This window comes from Tachysurus fulvidraco, chromosome 8 (assembly GCF_022655615.1).
Source record: "Tachysurus fulvidraco isolate hzauxx_2018 chromosome 8, HZAU_PFXX_2.0, whole genome shotgun sequence".
Taxonomy (NCBI): Eukaryota; Metazoa; Chordata; class Actinopteri; order Siluriformes; family Bagridae; genus Tachysurus; species Tachysurus fulvidraco.
The window spans coordinates 17,864,222-17,888,062 of record NC_062525.1 but is presented as its reverse complement, the minus strand read 5'-3'; the positions used below and the strand labels follow the sequence as shown (position 1 = coordinate 17,888,062).

At 38.6% G+C, this 23,841-nt stretch overlaps 1 protein-coding gene across 4 annotated transcripts in view; it reads right to left on the bottom strand.

Annotated features, from left to right (window-relative positions):
* Positions 1-23,841, bottom strand: part of vti1a (vesicle transport through interaction with t-SNAREs 1A) — a 104,174-nt gene that overhangs the window by 70,993 nt on the left and 9,340 nt on the right. For 2 of the 4 annotated variants that reach the window (XM_027140423.2, XM_027140425.2), the window contains exons 4-6: positions 15,435-15,512; positions 9,458-9,478; positions 4,849-4,933 (exon numbers count right to left, since the gene is read on the bottom strand). In XM_027140423.2, the coding sequence (XP_026996224.1) occupies positions 4,849-4,933; positions 9,458-9,478; positions 15,435-15,512 (184 nt within the window). The remainder of the gene's footprint in view (positions 1-4,848; positions 4,934-9,457; positions 9,479-15,434; positions 15,513-23,841) is intronic. The other 2 variants (XM_027140424.2, XM_027140426.2) reach the window with 1 other exon arrangement.

Below are 23,841 nucleotides of genomic sequence, written 5' to 3'. Positions count from 1 at the left end.
CCCAAAAGTCTCTTAGAATTTTGATACTCAGTGATGTCACTTGGCCTAATATTGCACGAGGAATTCAAATGACAGAAACTTGTCAACACCTGCACTCGCTATCACAAATCGCAGAGGTACACAGTTAGACATAATAACGCACACCCAGGCTTCTCGAGTGTGTTGGTTCAGCTCTCGCTTTAAGAGGATGTGTGCTGGCTTGCCATTGTGCAACTTTCTTGTCTTTTGTCTGGGCAGGCTGAAACCACAGAATGCACCTTAGCTACCGCAGTTCAAGCGTAAACAGATTTGTATGTCTCAATATAACACTGTTGCCAGTGGACCCCAAATCCTTGGAACAGCAGAATCCTTCTGCGTCAAAGATAATGGCGATTTACTGCAATGCAAGGCTCTTTCTTTTACCCCCCCAACCCAACTCCTCTTCGTCCTCCTCCCCTTCCTCGCTCAAACCGATTAAAATTAAGCCGTAAACATGTGAGGGCAGAATTAGCACATTTAGCGAGTCTCCTCTCCCACATCCCATTTTCGCTCCGGAGCGGCTGATCCCCGCAGCCGAACGCGGGTGCAATTTTAATGATGAGGCCCGTTTTTGAAGTCCAGATGAAAAACGCGTCGCCTGCCGTTTGTGGCAGCACTAGATACGGCAAGGCCGGGTCCGTCGTGATTGAGGGGGGGACGCCATGGACTCGGACTCTGAGCTCTTCGATAGGATCGGTGTCATTTTCCTCTCCACGATAAGACGCCTCGCTGACAAGGCCCGATTAGGAGAGAAGAAAATCATTATTGCATTGCCTTTCATCCGCCAGGGGGTTTGGCGATAAACAGCTCACCCGTGGGTAGATTTACAGAGTAAAAAAAAAAAAAAAGTTATATCGTTATAACATTATATTATTCTCTCTCACACTCATAAACATACGCACATAAGCATGTGTACACAAACATGTACCTTGTTACAAATCTTCGCTATCACATATATGGAGAGGAAAAAAAAAAGGTGTGTGGGAGTATAGAAACATTGCTAATGTAAACAGGTAAGCATCCATAAGACAGATAGAGGCAACACTTCACTTTGAAAACGTTTTCTACTCGAATTTTCCTGTCTTCAGAACTGAAAAGCAGGTTTTAAAATATTTAACTCTTGTGGCTCGGCAGCATTAAAGCGAACAATTATCAAAAAACGTCAGATTCTTTTTGAAAAGCAATATTCAGATTTAATCAAACTACAAAATCCAAGTTCTTTTCCTCGCTATACCTTAAGGAAACCATCCAAATCACCCTCTTTTAAGATGGGTTTGTGTTGAATGATTTAATTTACTGTAAAATCAATTATTCTGAAAAGTGATCCTATTAGGGATAGATGACACTTTTCAATGAAATATTGAAAGCGTTAAATAGTCTGCAAAAATTTAAAGATGTTAATGAAAATAAAAAAAAGTGTGTCATTGAACGTGAATGGATGCGGCTTGATTTCCACACGTTCTGCCCCAGATTTTTAACTAACCCTTAGAAAAGAAGCCAAAAAAAAAAACCCAAACAAAAACAAAAACAGAAACACGACTAGCCTTGCACGTTTTAGTGCACTTTTATCTGCACAGGAGCGGCTCTGCTGTTCCAAAGCACTTTCACTCTTTTTAATGTACAAGACAGCTGTAGAAATAAAACAAAACTCTAATTCAATAAAAGATAAGATCCCGTTCAAATAGAATTAAATGAATGATTGTAAGAAAAAAAAAATCTAGAGGAGCTAATTGTACCAAAGTCGAATCAACTACAGAGATTTCTGTTTATATATTATTTGTGTTATTCAGAATCCTAGAAGAGAGAGAGAGAGAGAGAGAGAGAGAGAGAGAATTGTGTGTATAATATTGGGAATCTCTAGCACCTATGGACTGACACAGCAAGTCTCAAAGCCATGCTTGGCTTCAAAAGTGAGCAGCAATTTTTTTTTTTTTTTTATGTTTACAAAATATAATTATTTTTTTCATTCCATCACTTATTTCTTTATTTATTCCTATCCTGACACACTTGGCTTTTGCGTGAAGCCCTCATTGATGACGCCGCTTCCCCCCCACGCTCGTTCTTTTAATACTGGCAGAAAAAAAATCAAACCGCTCTAAAACAAATTGATGTACTCTTTAATATAGTCGTCACATCATCACAGGGTCCTCACGTCTGCCTTGGTGACAACTGCAGGGCTGCTTAGCTTAGCCGCCATGGCTGATGCTTTGTTGGTCGCTTCAATGATTTATCACAAAAGAGCGAGCGCGCGCACGTGAGAGAGGGGCTTGCGATTGAGTCACTGGTACGTTTGATTGACACGGCCTAATCAGCTTATCTGGGTGTTAATAAAGCTGATGACCTGTGGAGCTGCTCTCTACCTGGCTCTGCATGAACTTTGGGCCGCAGCAAGGGCCCCAGGGGCAGCGTCCCGATTCCTCTCTGCTTATCTAAACGCTGCTGAAATCAATCCTTAATGAGCTGCCTTCATTTTGCCCCATCGATCTGGAGCAGACACTGCTGCGGTGCGCTCAAAGGCCAGTGCAGCTTTAACAGTCACTACATCCCTTCTGTTTACCTCAGCCGCCAGCGTGTGTGCCCGTCAACATCGCTAATTCTCGAGAACACCTTAACATTTATTACACTCTCAAGTCAACTGAAGTATTTCCTTGTCGAAAAGTGAATATTTTAACGTCCGAGCTCATTGTAAAAAAAAGGCTGCTTTTGTTTATGGCCCAGTGAGAATGTGATGCAACTATTACAAAATATTACAGTCAATTCAGTTGTTGATTTGGCAAACACTTGTCAACTACAGAAATCCTTGGCCGTGTCCTTGCCTTTGATTGGAGATTGTTTGGTGCTCTCAGGCTCTGGGACATCCCTGATTTAAATATGCTTAAATTGGCTACTTTTTCTACTTTGCCTCCGTGGCTTCAGGCTTACCCGCCTTGTGTTGAGGCTGCTCTACAGAAGCTCCATCTCCTAATGACATCGCATACTTTATTTATGAAACAAACAGTGTGCTAAATAGCTCTGCATGTCCAGAGAGCACTGTTAATATTTCTCAGAGGGCCTGGAGTGCTCCCGACACGCCACACTAGGACTCAACACACCAAACTATCCTCTACACCGCTGAGCTATAAACACTGCCACTCACCGCTGTTACAAACAGAAAGCCTTTTTTTTTAATCTTTCTCGATTATCAAACAAATATTACCCTGAAACCTTTGGCTCCTAAAACTAAAAGGAGACGTCGTCCATGCAACAAATACACTGTTTTTGGGGTCCGATGGCAACAGTGTTATATTGAGACATACAAATCTGTTTACGCTTGAACTGCGGTAGCTAAGGTGCATTCTGTGGTTTCAGCCTGCCCAGACAAAAGACAAGAAAGCTGAGCATCAGTTAACACATGTACAGAAGGTCAGTGCTATTCGGCGTACCTCCTAAACCGCATACATCTTTACGATTGATGCTACGCATGCGTGTTTGCTGTGTGCTCTCACACACACACACACACACACACACACACACACACACACACACACACACACACACGGTCTCTCCCTTTGGTCCAGTTTAGGTTTTTCTACTACTTTCACGAAGCGGCAGGTGTGTTTGCATGTGTGTCAAAGGGCTTGAGCTTCGGGGCGAGGAGGTCGCGGATTAGCCGCTCAGGACCGCCGTGGCTCTGCCATGGTCCAGTTAGCACAGAGTAGAGCTGGGCAAACACGCAGTGTTCAGTGTTCATAGCACACACAGAAAAGAAGGCGGAAAAAAATGCATGTCTCGGTGGGTCCCAAGGACACAGGAGTGGTCCTTTAAGAACAAACACACCCCACACAGGAGGCCTGATGCTACCGTTATAGCCGAGCGGACACGGCTGCGCTACGGATCGAGGGCAGAAGAGAATCAAACGCTCGAGCAAAAGTAATAAAATAAAATAACTCCGGATAAAAAATAATAATAAAAATAACAAAGGGCCTTCATGTCGCCGGGTGAAACCGCTAGAACATTATGCAAGTCAGGAGAAAGAGAGTGCAAGAAAAAAAAATAAAAAAATAAAGCACGAGCTGGAAATGATCTGAAACAAATGAAACTAAATTTTTAAGCAGCAGATGCAGATTGTATTTATGAATTTGTAAGTTCTGCTCGCATGACATCAAAAGCCAGTGGTCTGTGCAACCCTTTCTCGACTTGAATTATTAACACTGTCGATGTCACACATAAGCCACTCTGCCATTATAGTGTAAATTAACAAACTTTTCAAAACTACAGCGGAAGCCAAAGAAAGCCAGTTGCTTCTTGAAGAAGGAGCTTTGATACGTCTCTGAGGAATACACTCTGCCTCAATAACAGTGGCAGCATCGGGGGGAAAAAAAAATATGCCTGCAGATTTAATCTATTTCAGATCTAAATTAGCTCATTTTCTTATATTTAAAGATGAAACCTGGGCGTGAGACAAGAATATGATTCAGACGGTGGTTTATTTAGAAATATCTTTGTTTTTGTTTTTTCTTTTTTTAAACCACAAAATTGTTAAGGAAAGCTGACATTGTTTATTTCAGTGAACCCCCCCCTCCCCAGTCATATTTTCGAGCCAATAATAAAAACTCTGCGTCTCACATTCGATGATGGCTGAATGGAAGATAAGGCTGTGTGTTTTGTGTTCGTCTAATGCTGAGCTGCAGCTCCGGTGCTACCTCGTCTATACACCTCGCTCTCTCTGCCTGCCTTTGATGTGTGCCGCAAAATGTCACCGGTCGTCAAGGCCTTTTTTTTTCCTCCGCACTAACCCGCACACGAGCGAGACAATTTGCTGTCGTTCATCCCCCTACCCACAATGCTTACCGGTTTCCACCGCTATCTGGTAGCCAGCATCCAGTCTTCGCGATGACCTTTCCAGCCTCTCTGTGTTGTCCAACAGATGTGCTCTCTGAAACAAACCAAGTTAAATAAAAAGTGTGTGAATGTGTGCAAGTGCTAGGACACCATGGAGAGAAAAAAAACATTAACACGTGTTCATTCTTCATATTCAAACCTGACATTTGATCAAATTCTGCTACAGAATGCTTTAATGGCACAAAATGTTCTGTATAGAAATGCATCTAAGCACACACCTACTGTAACTGACACACACACAGACACACACACACACACAGACACACACAGACACACACAGACACACACACACACACACACACACACACACACACACACACACACACACAGACACAGACACAGACACACACACAGAAATCTTTTCTCCTTTCCTTTATAATAGAGGTTTGTCTCACAGGTTTGTTCATCGTTACAGGAACTCATCACATCACATTCAGCAACAGGGCAAAGTTTAGCATGGGAGGAAAGACTAATTGAGCTTTAATAAATTAGCGCTCACAGATTCGGATTAGCTAATTCCGGTGTGTTGGACAGACTCGGGGTGCAACAGTAAACCTCATTATACTCAAACACATTTCTCCTAATTCTGCGACTTGAGCTATAATTTGATGCCGTCTCTAAAAGTTCTGATAGGAGAAGCAGTCGATACAGTTTTAGGAAATAAGCAAGTTACTAAGCTAAATGGATACAGAATTTCACTTCTTGAAAAAGAGTAAACCTTTTTAAAAGAAACCTAATTTTCAAGTCAAATTTGCAGCATTAACAGAAGTGAATAAAATACAACATAATGTTATAATGTTGTAATGTCTGCCCTCCAGCCAAAAACACTAACACCAGTGGATCACTTTATAGTTACCTCTGTTTACACCATCGGAAAGAGAAAAAGGCTAAAAACTGACTGCAGTTCTAGTAAAGCTCTCAAAAAAAATGTACCAGCTAATCACTCCTAGAAAAAAACCCACTTTTTAAAGTTTGACAATCACAGAGAAGAGAGGGTGAGAAAGAAAAGAAAAGAAAAAAAAAGAAAAAAAAAAAACTTTTTTCCCTCCTCTCTTCGGTTGACAGATGTCATTTAAAATTGAAGAAATACTTGTAATAGTTTCTGGGGTGTGAGAGCTGGAGAAAGAGATAGAGAGAAGATGGGAGGGTATGAGAGTGAGAGAATGGAGAGAAAAAGAGAGGGAGAGAGAGAGTGAAAGGAGAAAGATGGGGGTGGTGTACGCAGAGGGAAAAGGGAGTCGGCTGTGCTTAATGAGCCCCTCTGGATCAGCGGAGATGGAGGGGACGTATTGACATGCAATGCTTAAGCTAATACACCTAGACCACGGATGTGTGCCTGTGTGCCTGGGAGCACGAGGCAGCCAGGGATACTGACAGAGCAGCTCGCTTCAAAGAGCTCAAGTGATTAGTATGTTATCATTACCATTCGAAACGTGATTTCCCTATTCCCTCTCGGCAAAGGTGACACGTCTCGGGGAGACGGCCAGCAGACTTGTGCGGGGAAAAGCCACTTCAAAGCCTTTCCTTGAATTTTTCTCCCTTTTTGCGCTCGTTTCCCTTCTCCCTCTCTGTGTCTGCTACGGGAGAGGTGGTTTTTTTTTTTTGGGATGGCGGTTTCCATTGTGGGAGGGGAACGTTCACATTATGCACTCGTGCTTGGAGCATACAGGAGCGGCGCTGAGGGTGAAGGTGGCCACACAGACGCTGTGACGACACTACGCTGTTCTGCAGCTAGTTCCTCTCAGAAGCCAAAAAAGGAGGGTTAAAAAAAAAAAAAAATAAATAAATCCCAAAGACTACCTGGAAGTCTAAAAAAAGAGGAGGGACTAGGGTCTCACTGTGGTCTTTTCTACATTAACTGTAGACATGGGCAATGTCATAAGTCATAACGCGGTGAAGCTGCCAAATCCTGACTCTGAGCTATCTGGCGGGGGGGTGGGGGTGGGGGGTGGGGGGGTTTCCACGCAGGAAACCAGGTAGGCCTGCGTACATACGGCAAAGCAGACACAGCAACAGAAACACAGCAATTACACAAATACAGTACAATACGTCTCAGCCACCTATACACCCAGACAAACCCTGACTGGCTTTGCGAGCAACAGGCTGTCATCAAAACAGCTCCAGAGTTCAAGAGAAGAGCTGCCTTAAAACAGTGCATGATAAACACGCTGTGCACCTTTCCATTTCTGCTTATACATTTATTCCTTTTAATCCAGTACCTACATCTCACCCTGGAAAAAAAAAAAAAAAAAAATCTTAGAAGCTCTAACTGTATTTTTTGTTTTTGTATCTCTCTTTTTTAAGAGAAGAAAAAAAAAAATCACTTGCAAGTTATTAACAGAAAGACAGAACAATGTAGTCGTCTGCTCAAAAGAACTCTCTTCCCTTTTCTCTCCCTTTTTTCCGCCCCAATTTCAAACACAAGCACTTACTACCTCAATTTTCAAAAGTTCAGATTCTTTATTATTCCATTAAGCGGCATGAGTCAAAGTGAATAACGATGACAGCTGTGATTTGGGCTGACGATGTGATCTACATGGTTTGTTTGGGACTTGTAAGATGTGGAATTACAAGTGTCAAACAGCTGTGAGTATGGGTGCTAAATATTTAAACATGTTTTCCAGTGGAAGAGAAGGAGCTTTTTTTTTTTTTTTTAAAATGCATGCTAAGTGTAGATAAGATATGCGGCCTTTGAGGAAAATTCGGGAAAACAGAAGGGAAAGGTGAAGTGCGCGGCGGAGGAAAATCAAACCTAATTTAACCCGTTCTTACAGACAAAGTGTGTGAGAACAATGAAGGTGTCTTCTGACCCAAGGCTAATCCATACTCCCTGTTTGTTTGCTGATGTGGAAGAAAGACAAAAAGCACAAAAACTCAGAAATAAAAACACAAGTCAAGGATAGCGACGTCTTGAGGATTGGGAGGCGCTTCTAAATTATGGATGCGGGAGAATTGGGTGGCTTTTGCATCAGTGGGATTATTCATGTCTGAAAAGCTTAAAAAAAATAATAAAAAAATTCTAAACACTACTACAAAAGATCCAGCCAAAAACAGACAGACACACAAATCCAACAGCTCGCTTGGACACCAACACAGGCTGACACACACACACACAAACAAACACACACACCCATATATTTCCAAACAAATTAATAAAATTCTTAAATTTGCTCAAATTAATCTGTGCAAGTTCAGAAAATGTAGTTTAAAGATTTCTTTTTATAATTCAAAGTTAACTACACACAAAAATATTCTGAAAATGGGGGAAAAAAGGGTTATAAAATCTGAAGATCTTTTAATTGAATCTTATACAGGGGTTTTCACATTTTCCCTTTCATTGGGTTTGCAAGCCGAGGCTGGACTGTTTAGATCTGACATCTGAAACGCGCTTTAGTACAGAACACGTTTTCCCGTTTTTCTCCAAAAGAATTGGTGTATCAAAAAATTGCATCATCAACACTATTGTCTCTGAAGATAAGCAATCGCTAACTAGGCGCTTTTCTAAAGGCTGGCAGAGAGACGATACAGGGAGGAGCTGTCTGGAGTAATGTATGGATGGTTACGAATTTTCTTTGTGAATGGAGATGTCCGGATAGTGCGGTCTGTCTTACAGCGGATGCATGTGGCTATGATTAGGGGAATCCCAAGAAGAAGAAGAAAAAAAAAACGAAAAAACATTCGCACACACACACACACACACACACACACACACACACACACACACACACACACACACACACACACACACACAGACACCTGAATGTTTTTTTTCTTCCTTCCACCATGCATATTATCGCAAAGTCTGATGTATACAATGAGAAAGAAAAAAAAAAAAAGCATTTAGAATCACTCTCTAATCTCATCCAAAACTAATCTATTACATTAGCATCAGCTTTACAGAGGATCCAGATACACTGTTCGCTTCAGTGGTCACAAATACTGCATTCTCGAACCGAACAAGAAGACGACGATGAAGAAGAAGAAGAAAAAAAAAAGTACATTTCGCCTTGCTGTCGCTTCGACAATCAGAGCTGTATGTGAAGCATGGATATCTCCTACTCCTCCGTGTTTGTCATAAATAATACACAGATATTATTCTTGGCAGGTTAGAAGCTGGATAATAATATATTAAAGCATTTGGCACTATAAAGAAAAAAAAACAGAATTATACTATATTAGATTATTAGTAGTACTCTATTAGAGTCAGTATTGTAAGCATGTGAAAGCTGAGTGACATTTAAAAGTGTTCACGCCCCCACCTGTCCTCAATCCCTTTAAAACCACGTTGGGTTTCCTTTTTAAATGTACGTACATGTTTTGTCAGCTTCACTAATCATCACTTTTCAGATGTGTGACAGGATGGTTCGGGTGAAATCCACCGAGCCGCGTCTTGTTGACGTTCGTTCGAAAGCAAATGGTTTAAAAATACATAATAATAAATAAATAAATAAATAAATAAACAAACAAACAGATTAAGCGCTTTCTTCAACTGCAATAAAAGAGGAGAATAAGTAGACGATTCAGGGAAACAGACAAGTAAACCTGGAGGAGGGCTTACCTCTTCACGTAACTTTATCAACTGCCTCATGAAGGCACAGAAACAGATGGAGAGAGAGAGAGAGAGAGAGAGAGAGAGAGAGAGAGAGAGAGAGAGAGAGAGAGAGAGAGAGAGAGAGGGGGGAAGGAAGGGAAAAAGAAAAAGAGATAACAAATGAGAAATGGCATGAAGCAGATCAGTCATGCAGCTAGGTACAGAATTAACCTTGATGATTTATCTGTTTGCATGTTAGAAAGCATAGACAAGCACATTAAACCAAGCTAAACGCAAGCCTTTTCTGGAAATAAAGAGAGAGAGAGAGAGAGAGAGAGAGAGAGAGAGAGAGAGAGAGAGAGAGAGAGAGAGAGAGAGAGAGAGGAGAGAGAGAGAGAGAGAGATCAAGTTCTTTCACTGTCACATTACACACAAAGAGCGAGAAAGGATTTCTCTACTCGCAATGTCTTAACTATCATTATCAAGAAAGAAAGTCAGGAAAAACATCAGATAGAAGAAAGAAAAAAAAAAACACAGTAAAAGAGTAAAGTGGAAAATCAGTACAAAATATAGTGAGTACAGTAGATCCGACTTGAACTGCAATGTTCTGTGTCTTCATGATGTATCAAAAATAAATGTCAATAAAATCAGGTAAAACATCCGTCATTTCAATTCTGACCAATCAGAGTGGCACAGAGTTAATAAATCAAAGCGTCTAGTGTCGCTGTATCATGCGGCCTGTGTTACATTCACTAGAACTCTGAACACAATGTTAAGCTAATACGATGTGTTCTATAAGAAGATACTTTATCACGTTATTTGCAGGTCCTATAGAGCAAGCAAACTCATCTCCAGTTTGCAATGCTAACTGTATCCACTACTTATCACTCAGCTGAGACACGGCTGGTAAGAGTTCGACACGGAGACACTTTTCTGTCATCTTTAAGCATTTATAATTTCAGTGTTAACGGCTTTCTTAAAAATGGCATGTCATTAGTTATTTAATCAGAGCAGAGAGAGTGTATCAAATCAAACATCTAGGAGAATCTTCTCGGAGTTCATGTTTCTAGCCCTGTAGCTAGTCTCTGGTCGTATGAGCCGCCTTTAGCTAAACGATTTACATAAACGCATCTGATTGGAGGATCTGAAACTGACCGTCTGATACACAAGTGGGTTTGGTTCTGGTTTAGAAGACTTGCTCAACTGTGCTCTGTTATTTATTTATTTATTTTTGTTTGTTTGTTTATTATTTTTAAAATCAACTGTTCTACAGTATTTTTCCCCACTTACTCACTCGGCCTGCCTGAATACTTTGAGGGACATTTTAAATGCCTCCTATTGTTCAAAACCGCAGCTGAATTTTACTGGGAATTATCTTAGCAACATATACACACAGACTCAAATACAAAGAAGTGTTGTAAATCAAAGACGTCTTCAACAATATTAAAATTAAAATGTTCCAACATTTAAAATTATATATATATATATGTGTGTGTGTGTGTGTGTGTGTGTGTGTGTATATGTATATATATATATATATATATATATATATATATATATATAATATATATATATATATATACACACACACACACACACACACACACGCACACACACTATTCTAAATATTTGGTGAGAACTTTATAAATTAATTTTACTGTCAATTTTTTCCCTGAATATTTATTTATTTGCTGGAAAACTCTTAGGGAATCTAATATGTTTTTTGTACTGACTCCATATAGCTCTTTAAATCGCTCCATATAGCTCGTTTTATAGCTCTCCACGTCGGTAAAATGTTCTTGACAGAGAAAGAGCCGTGCTTATTATGAACACACAACACATTCAGCACAGGAGAGGAAGGACAAGTTTGGTAATTTGTCAGCCGTTTCAGGTGTTTTTTTTTTTTTTTTAATCTCCATTTCTTGTGTGAGATTAAAGGTTAACAGATCTAAAGGGAGGCTCAGGGCCATTATTAGGCCACTTTTATCTCTCTTATGTGGGTGCTGGTCATTTAGAATTTTTCTATTTTTAAAATCACTTGCTGTCATATCAGAATGGAGCCCTTGCATCATAAATAAGAATCACAAATAAGAAACAAAATAAATATAAAAGTGTAAGGTGGATCGGGTGTGAAGTGTAATGTGAAAGCGCCATGGTGCGGCCGCAGTCGATGACGACGGAGTCTGTGCGGAGCTGAAGCGTTTCCTTAAGCGTGCTGTCGACTGAAGACAAAGCAAAAAGACTGAAGCTCTGAACATTAGAGAAAATAAACAGAATACTGATTTTTGGGAGTTTGAAAAATTATTTAATCACTAAAAGCAACAATCTAATAGAATTATCTGTAAAAATAAATAAATAAATAAAAATGTATAAAACCCAGCAAAAGTAGGTTTATAAAAATTTTCTATATTTCTAATATTGTAAAATAAATGAATGAATGAATGAATGAATGAATGAATAAATAAATAAATAAAGTATGTAATTTAAAATGGACTACACATAAATTCTTACCATATACAAATAGAATATTCTGTTATTTTCTATATTGTTCATATTCTTCACGAGTTCTTTCAAAGTAATGCAGGACTAAAACTGTCAGTCAATGTAAATAGTCTAGATACACAAAAACATGTCTGCGTCTTTTTCTGCTGGGAAGAAATAAATCACGCTAAGACCTGAATGTGTGTATTATTTTTACCGTCAGCATTCATCAGTCTAAAAATTAAACCACTGTATAAAGATGTGCCTTTTTAATTTTGTGCGAGCCGCTCTGAGCCGTTGCTACAACAACATCTCAATGCAGAGCAAACAAAACATGTTCAATCTTATTTGTGCTGCGTGGATGACTGGGAGCCTTCATTGTGGATTTGCATGGGGAATTTAAAGCTTGAGCTCCTTCTTTTCTATTTTGATTCGACTTCATTCATAAAGCAGAAGAACAAATCCATTTTTTTTGCATTACCTGCTCTCACTATACTGAGTGTGTGTGTGTGTGTGTGTGTGTGTGTGTGTGTGTGTGTGTGTGTGTGTGTGTGTGTGTGTGCGCGCTGCCATAAAATGTTCTAATTATGCTTCAGTGTTCCAACCCAGCATTTTGTGAGCCAGGATTTAAAATTGCACTGTGGCAATTTATATTTTATGATAATTAATGCATTTTCAAACAACATTTTTTTGGTCAATACAGAATTCAATACAAGTGCTAATCTACTTCCTTTGTAGGCTGTAAAATCTGCTTTGTGCCAGTTTAAACCAGCGCAATCTCTTGTGGCCAAGCCTTCTGCTGTGACTGAAATCAAAACTATTCCATAGAGTGTTTGTGCGCACAAAATGTGTGTGTTTCCCCACAGGTATGTGTGTGTGTGTGTGTGTGTGTGTGTGTGTGGTAAAGAGTCTGTTTTGGGTGGGAAGGGTGGAGAAGGATGCAATGGCAGAGCATCACATTATTAAAAAAAAATTGCGATAGTGCCAATTCGGTCTCTGTCCGCATACAGATAACGAATAAATTCAGCGCTCTATTAAACCATTTTTCAGCCATTATCGCAAGTCCAACATGCCATTTTCAGAACTTATAACAGCTCCGTATTTACTTTGCTAGAAATCCTTTCCATGTAGCGAACAGATTTGTGAGCAATAATGCTCTGCTCAGCTACTGCTATATGAAATGATCCTGACCTCTCAGATCATCAGGAATTAAATTGACCGAATTGCCCCAGCTTCCCCATCTCCTCCTTTCCACTCCATCACACCCGTCTTGCTCAATTAAAAACTTTGAAGTTCCGAGCACTCGGCTCGCAGCACGGCCGAGTCGACAACTCCCAAAGTTTTTAAAATGGAAATGAAGTACGTATGACACCTGGAAAAGGGGTGACGAGGTGAGACTTCAAGTCAACTTAACCCCATATTTTCTGTTCAATTAATTTTTTTAAATGTACACTGATTCCTGATTGCTAACATGAATGAGCTCATCTGTTGTCAGCCTAAGGACAGGACAGAAAACAGTAGACATTTAGAAACATATTTTAGGGGGAGGACCTATGATAAAAAATCACATCATTAAATATATATATATATATATATTCCTGATTCAAGTGACACAAGGTATGCATCATAATATTTAGGCTTGCAAGCAATACATAGTGTTGCATGTAACTACATATCATTACATTAGAAAATCTAAAATAAATTTGAATGTATTTTATAGATTTATTTGTATATATTTCACTATAATCTTTTACATTTAAGTATAAAATTGTATCATTTTATAAAAATACTTCATTAAAAATTATCACTAATTTTAATCATAATTATTTAATAATATTTAAAATATAATTTTCTCGGGTTATTGTTGTAAGAGGACTTAACAATAAAGATAGGCATTTTTTTGTTTGTCTTAAATATTTTTACTAAAGATTATAGAAAAAGTATAACATCACATTAGCGGCATCTAGGCAGTTTGGAACTAAAAAATAGTTAATCACAATACTGATAAATCATCAGATTGCAAAGCACTAGTGCTGCTAGTGACCAGACAAGTTCATTTTCACCTGCACTTTGATTGTTGGTTAGTTGGGAATTGCAGTAATGTAGAGCTGAAGTGCTCTTTTTTGTGCAGCAAAGGAACCCTTTAACTATAAAGTGAATCCTGTCCACAATGAGCATACATTTACAAACATAATTCCACTATTCAAAGTCATAGAGCTTTTTATACCTAAACTTTGTTTTAGTGGTTTTGGATTATTTAATTATTAAGCCCATAAACTGCATTGGCCAGTCAAAGGCTCATAGGACTGAAATAATTGTGACTTGAGGTTTAAATGATGCAAAGAACTTGTGCCAGAGAAGGAAACAGTGATAGTCCATGTCGTTCCATTTGGCAGTAATTTAAGAGGCATCGTCACTGTCAGAATTGTCACTAAATAAGACAGCTTCGGGGTTACATCTACTCTTTAACTCCTGTATACATATCTCACACACACTGTTTGATGGAAGTATGCAGATCAATTATGGATCTAGGCTAAGCTTACATACGTTAGTAAGACGTACTGTGAACGGGTTGTTACTGAAATGCTAAAGGAAATGAAAAAGAAGAAAAAAAAACTTTATTTAGCTGAGTTTTGCTCATAATTTATACTGATATACTGCACTTTCACAATATGACCATTAAAAAAAAAATACTTGTCTACTTAGCATGTGTAGAACAATTATAACTCAATATAAATGTTTGCAGTATAGATGATGCAGGCAAAAAGCATGTGTGTTGGTACAGTATGCCCAGTTTACTGGGGTTATTGTTTTTTGTAACAGGCCTTAAAAGATAAGCAGGGTTTTTTTTCTCTTTTTGTTTTTTTGGCAAGAATAAATCTGCATAAATCTTTCCAATTTTTGAAACCTGATTATCTCTTTACCAGATTTACGTCATGTCATTTCTAATTGAGCTGTGCACACAAAGATGTCGAGCTGGACGATCGGCGTAGAGCTCGAGTCTTAAACAGAAATAGTTTCAGAAACACTACATCTTCATTCTTTACTGTTTCATGCTAACTTCTATTTAGGATCCCACCCTTTCAGTATACATAGAATGTTTACTCCATTCTAAAAGCTGATATTACACCAACATGGCTACTTTACTACAATATATATATAGTGTTCTTGACTTTGGGAGGTTCTCACCCCCACCACGTGTGCTTAAAAGACTGTGAAAGCTGCAGATTTTCTTCTCTTTTTTTAAGGAGGATAGAGGGGGGTCATTTTGAGAAAAGATAAGCACTCAGACGGATGGAGAACAGCTGGGCGAAAGGGCCAATACGTCTCAATCTGGTGCTGCCCAGACCATGGTCAGAGCCTGGAGCCCATTCAACACTGGCCAGCTTTGCATTAAACAGTGTTGCTTCCACATGACTGGGTGCCAATAGCAGAGAGGCTGTGTATGTGAGAGAAGGGGACCCTAATGGCCCCAGAGCAGCCACCCACACCAGGAGCCCAAAGCTCCTGATTAGCTCCCTACCTGACTCTCTGAGGAGCTCCCATCATCCCCCAGGAGCTCGTTCCGCACCTCATCACTGTAGGCAATACGTGACCTTTTCTGCAATGAGGGGAGAGAAAGAGAACAAGAGAAAGAGGGAGAAGGGGAGAGAGGGAGAAAGACCAAGGGAAGGAAGAAGAGAGTAAAGGAGGGGGGGAGAGAGAAAGAAAAACAAGTTTTAGTTCAGATGCACTTAAAAAAAGAAAAAGAAAAAAAAAAAGAAAAATCACATATTTCTGAAGCACGAGAGCCCCCTAATGGATTAAAACATGAAACAAATGTTTACATTTGACAGTCTCTACACTGTGTTGTACTTATAACAGAGTAAGTGAGCGTATTTGTTTGTTTGTGTTTAAAGCCATTTTGGTTTGAGGTGAATCTGAGCCATGGAATTAATGGAAACGCTCCCTTCCACTTAAATAAATAAATAGTGAAGAATGGTGAACCATAGGAGGAGGCATAGGCAGCGAGCGTATTAGAAAAGTGTGAGTTGTCAGAGGGAAATGTGTTCTGGGGGCTGTCACTGCTGTCAATGCTGTACCCTGGCAGGCCCTGTGATAATGCACAGCCAAGCAGCTAGACAGAGAATAATTCATCACCCAGGTTGACGCGATTGGCGAGCCATCAAATTCAGGCTCGCTCCCCCCTGGTCTTCTCCGCTACACACCGGAGAGAGAGGGATGCCATGTCCAAGAAGGAAAAGAGAAAAGAAAACAGGCACACCCATACGCCCACGCACACACACTTCAGAGTGTGCCACCTTGAATTGTGAAAGAGCACAAGCTGTGTATGGTGTGTTTACAAAACCAGCAAACCTCTTCAAATACCCTCCAAACTAAATACACAGTGGCAGGAAGAAATAAATAGTGTTTACTGAGACTGTCTCCACGTTCTCTTCACTGCAGCTGTGGGACTGCACAAACTCAAAATGCTCAAGCGATTGAAAATAATAATAATAATAATAATAATAATAATAATAATAAAAATAAATGGTAATACATACATATACATTTAAGTACATTTCCATACCCCAAGACACAGACTCAATGAGCCATTTAAAGTCCAAACAATATTTCATTTAAATACAAAATCATGACATTACTTCTTCATATCATCAAGAATGTTTTCTTACCAAGCCCATCATAATTATACTTGCAATATCAGTGATTATATAGATTATAAGTTTTTTCAATTAACTAACAAATGCATTGGTTTATAAACAAGAAGATTTGAGGCATAACGCATCTTAAATATACAAGTCAAAAAAATATATAAAAAAAAAAATATACAAGAGCAGTGATGTTTTTGTCGGTTCCGATCAGTAATTGTTAATGATCTGTCCTCAAAAGAGGCACCCTGACACACTATGCGGAAAGAAAAACACCCACGAGTTCCATTTGAGTAGAGTTTCATCTTAAGCAACAGCGGCATAACTTTGGGGAATGTCGGCTCGCTGGTAATTGAAACTGGAAGCCTTGGAGAACACTTTATTTGAACACATATGCTGACATCTTCTGCAACACAACCACGCTGTTTTGTTTCATTCTGTTGTTTCTAAATAGCGAGTTTGTTGTAGCTCAGAGCATCAACTTCTTTGGCAACGTAACCTTTGAGTGGGGCGCTCACAAAAAGAATAGCAAATGTAGCTTTAAGTCACGGACGAGGAAAAGCTTGTGATCCGAACAAATAGGGCTGTATTTCCCAAACCATTTAGACCATTTCAAAACTCCCCCTGCAGTCAAACATGGCAGGTGATGATTATTCCTCCTTCATCTACAGCACAGAAGATGGTCAGTACAGACTGAAAATGCCTTAGACCTCGGAAATGCTTTGATTAATGAAACGCGATTAGTTAGTTAGGCGTTAGACGTTAAACAGCAGCATAATACTTCTGCCTTATTTGCACATCTTTTATATTCGGCAGAAAGCACCATTACAGCTTCGGCTTGTCCAAATACCGGCACATGCTGCTTTTAATAATGGGTAGAAATACCTTAAAATCATTAAAGTTCAGCTAATGTGAAAGACATTATAAAACTAATAATAGGGTTAGCACTTTAAATCAGTTTTAAACTTTCTCATAGCATTTACTGTACAGCACGGTGAAGCTGGAAGCACTTAAAACTGCACAAAAGCATGAAACCAAAGGAAGACACTTGTAATCTAAAAAGAACGAGCGCTTTCACAGATGTCTTATTGCGAGAGAAAAGAAAGGAAAAATCTTTTAATCTGGTTTGTTTCTTTTTTTGTCACTTTTTTCTAATCTTGGGTGAAAATGTGCTTTTCTTCCAGAAAGGACAGGTTGAGATACAAAAGATTCGGCTTAAGCTTATGCAAAGTGTCTTTTCTAACAGATGCATCTAATCAAATGGACACTGTCCTGTTAAAAAAAAAAAAACACCACACATTTAATAACACAATAAAAACAAAAATTCCAAAAATAAAATCAGGCATAACATTCATATTGAAGATTCATATTATTATGTATTGAATTCACATCTCTGATATGTCTATGTTGTTTGTGTCCCACGGTTTACCTCATAGAATGCTATCAATAATTAAAAATCATATTAGTTAAAAAACAACACATTTCCTCTTTCCTCACCCTCTTTTTTTATTCTGACAGTAAAAAAAAAGGATGCACTAGTAAATAAAGTACCTTGTCGGCTACGAAAATAAACAGTTCATTAGATTGGCTGTTAAAGGCGTGAAAACACCCACGGGCAGAGTTTAATGAGAGGCCCTGATGCGACTCGGCAAATGTGTTTCTTCCACTTCTCCTCTCTTTATTTTCACCCCACACACACAGTTGGTGGCAAACCATGAAGAGTAATTAATGATATTTAATTTACAATTTACAAAGTGTGTCTCATTAGGTATTTGTCACTAGTGGAGAAAAAGTCTGCCCAGTTCTGATTTTGACTTAAATTGGCATTTAACCTATTTTTTTTCTGCCAATAATATTCTTCTACACATGTTTAAGAGAAAGGAAAACACTGCTGGTGTGAAAAACAAAATACGCTCCATGATCCTAAGACCAGCATATATATATATATATATATATATATATATATATATATATATATATATATATATATATATATATATATATATATATAACAATCTTACTGAGCAAGCTGCTGAATATTGTATGTAATGCGGAATGTATATCTTTTGGTCACAAGTGAATCAGTAGAGCAGTGCGACGGAGAGATGAAGTGCTTTAGTGGTTAAAGAAAGCAAAGACTTTTTCAAGCAGGCTGCAGTATCACAACAGAGTCTTAAATAATGCATCACATCCTAGCAGGGGGCTAACACTCTCCACAGGCCAAAAGAACAGCACACACATACGCTTTTGTTTGTGTGTGTGTGTGTGTGTGTGTGTGTGTGTGTGTGTGTGTGTGTGTGTGCGCGCGCATGTGCGACAAAAATAGAAAGCTCTTAAGTTAAACAAATACTTAAATATCTGAGATATATATATATATGTGTGTAGATAGATAGATAGATAGATAGATAGATAGATAGATAGATAGATAGATAGATAGATAGATAGATAGATAGATAGATAGACAGACAGACAGACATACTGTCAATTTAAAAAAGAAAAAAGAAATGATCACAGAGCAGGTCTCTCTTCATTTAACTACAGCCAAAAGAACTTTCCTCTGACCTCTCTCATCAGCAAGGCATTTCCCCTCACAGCAACCTCGCTGTGTAAACTATAGACTGATGTGTGTGAAAATCCCAGCAGATCAGCAGTTTCTAAAAGACTCAATCCAGCCCATCTAGTATCCGTGTGTCAATTCTAGTGACAGACATCCGACTACTTAAATCATTCTGATGCTTAATTTTAATGTTAATATTGCCTGAAACTCTTTACATATGCAGATATTTTCAGATACGTAAAAAGGCATGAGAAAATGACAGTGTTTTTTTTTAATTGTTTATTTCAAGGATTTAATTGATCCTATCTACAATCGATCAGAGAGATGTGTACATATAAGATAAATGCCCAAATGGCTGTGTGTGGGGACATGATAATTGTGTTAGTCACTTAATAAAATAAATAAATAGATGCAGGAGCAGTGAATCAAGCGCCACATCGCAGCATGGAGCCTCTCATTAGCACACAGGCTGGTGGTTTGTGGCTTTTATGCACAGAGTATTACATTTCACAACCACAGAGGTCTGGAGAAAAATCCGTTACCATGATCCAAAAGAACGCATGTGGTAGATAGCAAATTAACACACCATACTGACTGTAAATGTAAATGCTGCAAATAAAAAAAAAAATAAAAAAAAAAGACAAGCAACTAATTATTATGTGCATTTTCTGCCAGCCTATTATCTACACGTATGTGGCACTACCTATATAGTTTAAAGGCATAATGACTTATTCATGTAACATATATGTATATTAAACCTGTACAGTTATTTAACTCATCTCTACATACATATTTAAAAAGAAACTATTTTATCAGTGGTATGTATCTAATGTTCTTTATACTACTATTTGGTAGCAGCTGTAAATAGTTTTGATTTTTCTGCCAAGTGGAGTTTTTTTTTTTAATTAAATGTAAATCAAGAGCGGTCAATAAGCCAAACAACTCACATCATCAGTGGGCGAGAGAAACAGACATAAAAACCACTGCAAGTGAAATCCCAACAAAAGAATAACTCCACGGTCTTTGATTGAGGAAGCAGAATATACTTTTTGAAGGCCGGGGAGTCGCTGTGTACGGTTATTTCTTTAAGGCACAAGAGCCGATTAAACTCAATATTAAAATAGGGAAGCATTTCTAATGAAAAATCAAAGGTTGTTTTTTCCGTCTTCGTGTTTCTCTCTTTGCCGTTCTCTTGTGCACTTTAATGGCAGTCTGGGAAAGAGGCTGGCGCGGGTGCTAGCAGAGTCGACCCTGGCTCGTCAGAGCTGCAGAAATCAATAATGAAGAGCCGATGGGAAGGGAGCCTGGCAGAGCAGGCAGGGCTGGACCCACTCTCATCCCAGCATTCTCCTCTGGCGTGCAGTGGGGATTAAAATGTGCCTCCCCGGGTCAGCACCAGAGAAAAGGTGAGATTAGAGGAAATGGAAGAGGGATTTCTGAGGCACAGGATACCTGGTGAGCAAGGAACCAATCGCCCATTAGCCTGTGGCTACCTACATATGGTTCACTGAACCTTCCAGAAAAAAAGGGGGGAAAAAAAAAGAGAGAGAACTTTTTTCCCTCTATGCCTCCCCCCCATGCCTTCCTCAACATTTCTCTTTCTCTCCATCTCTCTTTTGGAAACACACTTTTAACTCTTCCGTATAGCTTTAGTGCTGGTTTATCTGCTGACCTTACACTGTTGTCTATTCTAAGAGCTAGCTGTGTGTGTAGTCTGCTAGTCACAAATATATCGGAGTTTATTACTGTGTTAAAATGTCAGCGTTTACACGTGTATTGATCCGACATAAAACCAGATTATGAAGACTTTCTATAGCACAGCCTGTGTCTGAGCTAAATGGTGAGGCAATTAGCATGAGAATAGCGATCAGGCATAGGAGCTTAGCTACATTGTTAATGCTATACATTTCTATATAGTTTTTTTTTTTTTTTTACTTCATTATGCATGCAAAATTCAAATGAGATTTGCCTCACACAGGAGCATTATACACATAACCCCACTGGACTTAACTTCATCCACAGTTTAAAATAAGTCTTGTGAAGGTGAAGAACAAATATATGCAAATTTAAAAGAGGTGCACCCTAAGGGTGTTTTTCCAGGCCATATGAGGAACTTATTAAGAAGGGACAGCATGCATTCATCGCTCTCTTACAAACTGTTTCCAAAATTGATTTTAGCTGCTTCAAACAAATACAAGCACACAGTGTTAACTTCAAACGGCTCTTAAATGCTATCCAATTTATGATGGTATTAAAAACTTTTAGTTTTATTTAGAGAGGTCAGAAACAACCACGATGATGTGTATAACTGCAATGGGAAAAAAGCAAATGTACTCGCAAAGGTCCAGAGCTTTACTATTGCGCTAAAAATATTTCATCTGTACTGAAGACGGATAACAAAAGAAATCACAGAGGAGAATCAGAAGCTACATAAAAGTCACCACAATGCAACAGGAAGCAGAACAGAAGTCTACACTGATAAAGAAACAAATCATGCTAGCTGGTCTTTCTGTCAAATTTGATCAAGATGGCCTCAGCCTTTAAACCAGCAGACTTCAAGCTAAAATATTCCTAGTAACATGCTCACATTTTTACACTGAGATCATTAGGAGCACTTAAGTCAGAGTCGGAGAAAAGTAAATGAACTTCAAGAGGGAAACTTTAAAGCATTTCAAACACTTTGCCTATTCTGTAAGTAAACAGTGAGGGGGAAGAAAAATAAATAAATAAACAAACACGCAGATGTCAAAATAGACTGGAACTTGTTCATTGGCTGGGTCTCACTCCAGGGTGTGCTTTTTAAAATAGGAAACAAAAATAACAAAATGATACCCTAATTTACTGTATAAATACTTCATGATTTTCCATTGTGTAGACAGTTGGCAAAATAAACCGTCAATTCATGACTTTATGCTAGTGGTGAGAAGAGAGCAGAAGGGCAGACAGGTCTGCTTTATCTCCTGCTCGAAATGACGAATTGTCCTGTGTGTCTGGCAGATAAATAAGGCTACACTGACATAATGAGGACAAGTGCTATAGTGGTCAAACAATGCAGCTTAACCCATTAATCTATATGGAGTCTATATATACATATATAAAGTTACACGTTTTATCAAGATGATATCGATTTCTGAATGATGCAACATCAACGCATAGGAAGCGGCAGTGTTTTGAGAGGCTGTTAGTTTACTGGCTCAGTGATAGCAGCCCATTTCTATTAAGTGCATCATCTCCTCATTTCTAGCCAAGGAGGCCTGATTTTCCTCTCTCAGTGACACAGGACTTCACCTCATCAACTTCCTATCACTGCGATTACCACATGCGCCACGGAGCAGATTTCGCAAAGCCACCAAATCACACCTCGACACATTTCCCTCGATTCCCTCCATCGCTGCACTAGATCCTCAGTGAAAATGACAAAGACCCAATCTGTCGTTTTAAAACTGTTTCTGGGATTAATTAGACTTGTCATGCTCGTCGACTTTATTACTTAAAGTATTAACAAATGCATTTAGTATTAATAATCACATTTTATTTCCTCATACACAAGCATAATACAAAAACACTTTTTTTTTTGCATCAAGCCTAGATATTTCACTTACCAATAAAACAAACATATATGTTTACATAAAACAGCAGTTTTGCCAAGTAACTAAATGTTTAGCAAAATATTCAGCAAAATTACAGCAAAGAAAAAAGATATTTGAAATGAATAAATAGATACTAAATTAATATTCTAATTTATTATTCTAACTATTCAAAGAAGAAACCAATGATATTTAACAATCAATCATAAATTCAATGTCTCCTCACAAACTGTAAGGTGATAGTCTATAGCTTTGTGTTTGACTTCAACACATCACAGATCTCTGCATATTGTAGAGTGAAATACTGATAGCTCATGAGCACTTATATAATCTGCCACATCGATTGTACCTCTGAGATGTCTGTTATAAAATCTGCTTGTGTATTTCAGGACATCTCTAGAACTGGTGTTCATACTAAATAAAGAATATATGTTATGTAATGTTATTGATGCAACCATGTACATCAGTACGATCATGTAATACAGTGTTATAAGTAGAGCGGCATTGCTAAACTACAGCTTAAAAAAAAAAGAAGTCATGTTTCCGATTTGGAATTTTAGAAACGATAGAGACTTTTCATATAGTGTTTGTGCACGTACATAAATAATGACTTTGTACATAAATACTGTATAGAAACTCGATTCCAGTTACCTTTATTCACTTCAGTGCGATACTGAAATCTTACAAAGATCTAAGCAAGAGTACCAGTGAGGATGGAAAGTGTCTGTACAGAGTACCAGTGGAGGCAACGTTTAAGAGTTCTAAGGGGAGGCATTTCTAAGGGATTTTTATTTACTTATTTTTGTTTATACTTCATTTTGCTAATCAGAATGTGTGTGCTGTTTCTTGATTCTAATTTCTTCTCAATCTAAACAATATGGAGAGCTATTCCTGATAGCTATAACCCTATCAGTGGGTCTAGCTGTACCAAGAAGAGGCTCTTCTGATCCACAAATGCCTTTAAACCTCAGCAGCTCAGATGCACTTTATGTTGGTAAGCGATTGAATACGATGGTTCAACGTCGCCATCTTCTGGTCAGGACAGAGAAAAATACTGAAGCCAGAGAGCCAGAGAGTGGAAAGTGGTGACTCCATAGAGCTGTCTATATGAATCCCATGTGACAAGTTGTCGCATTT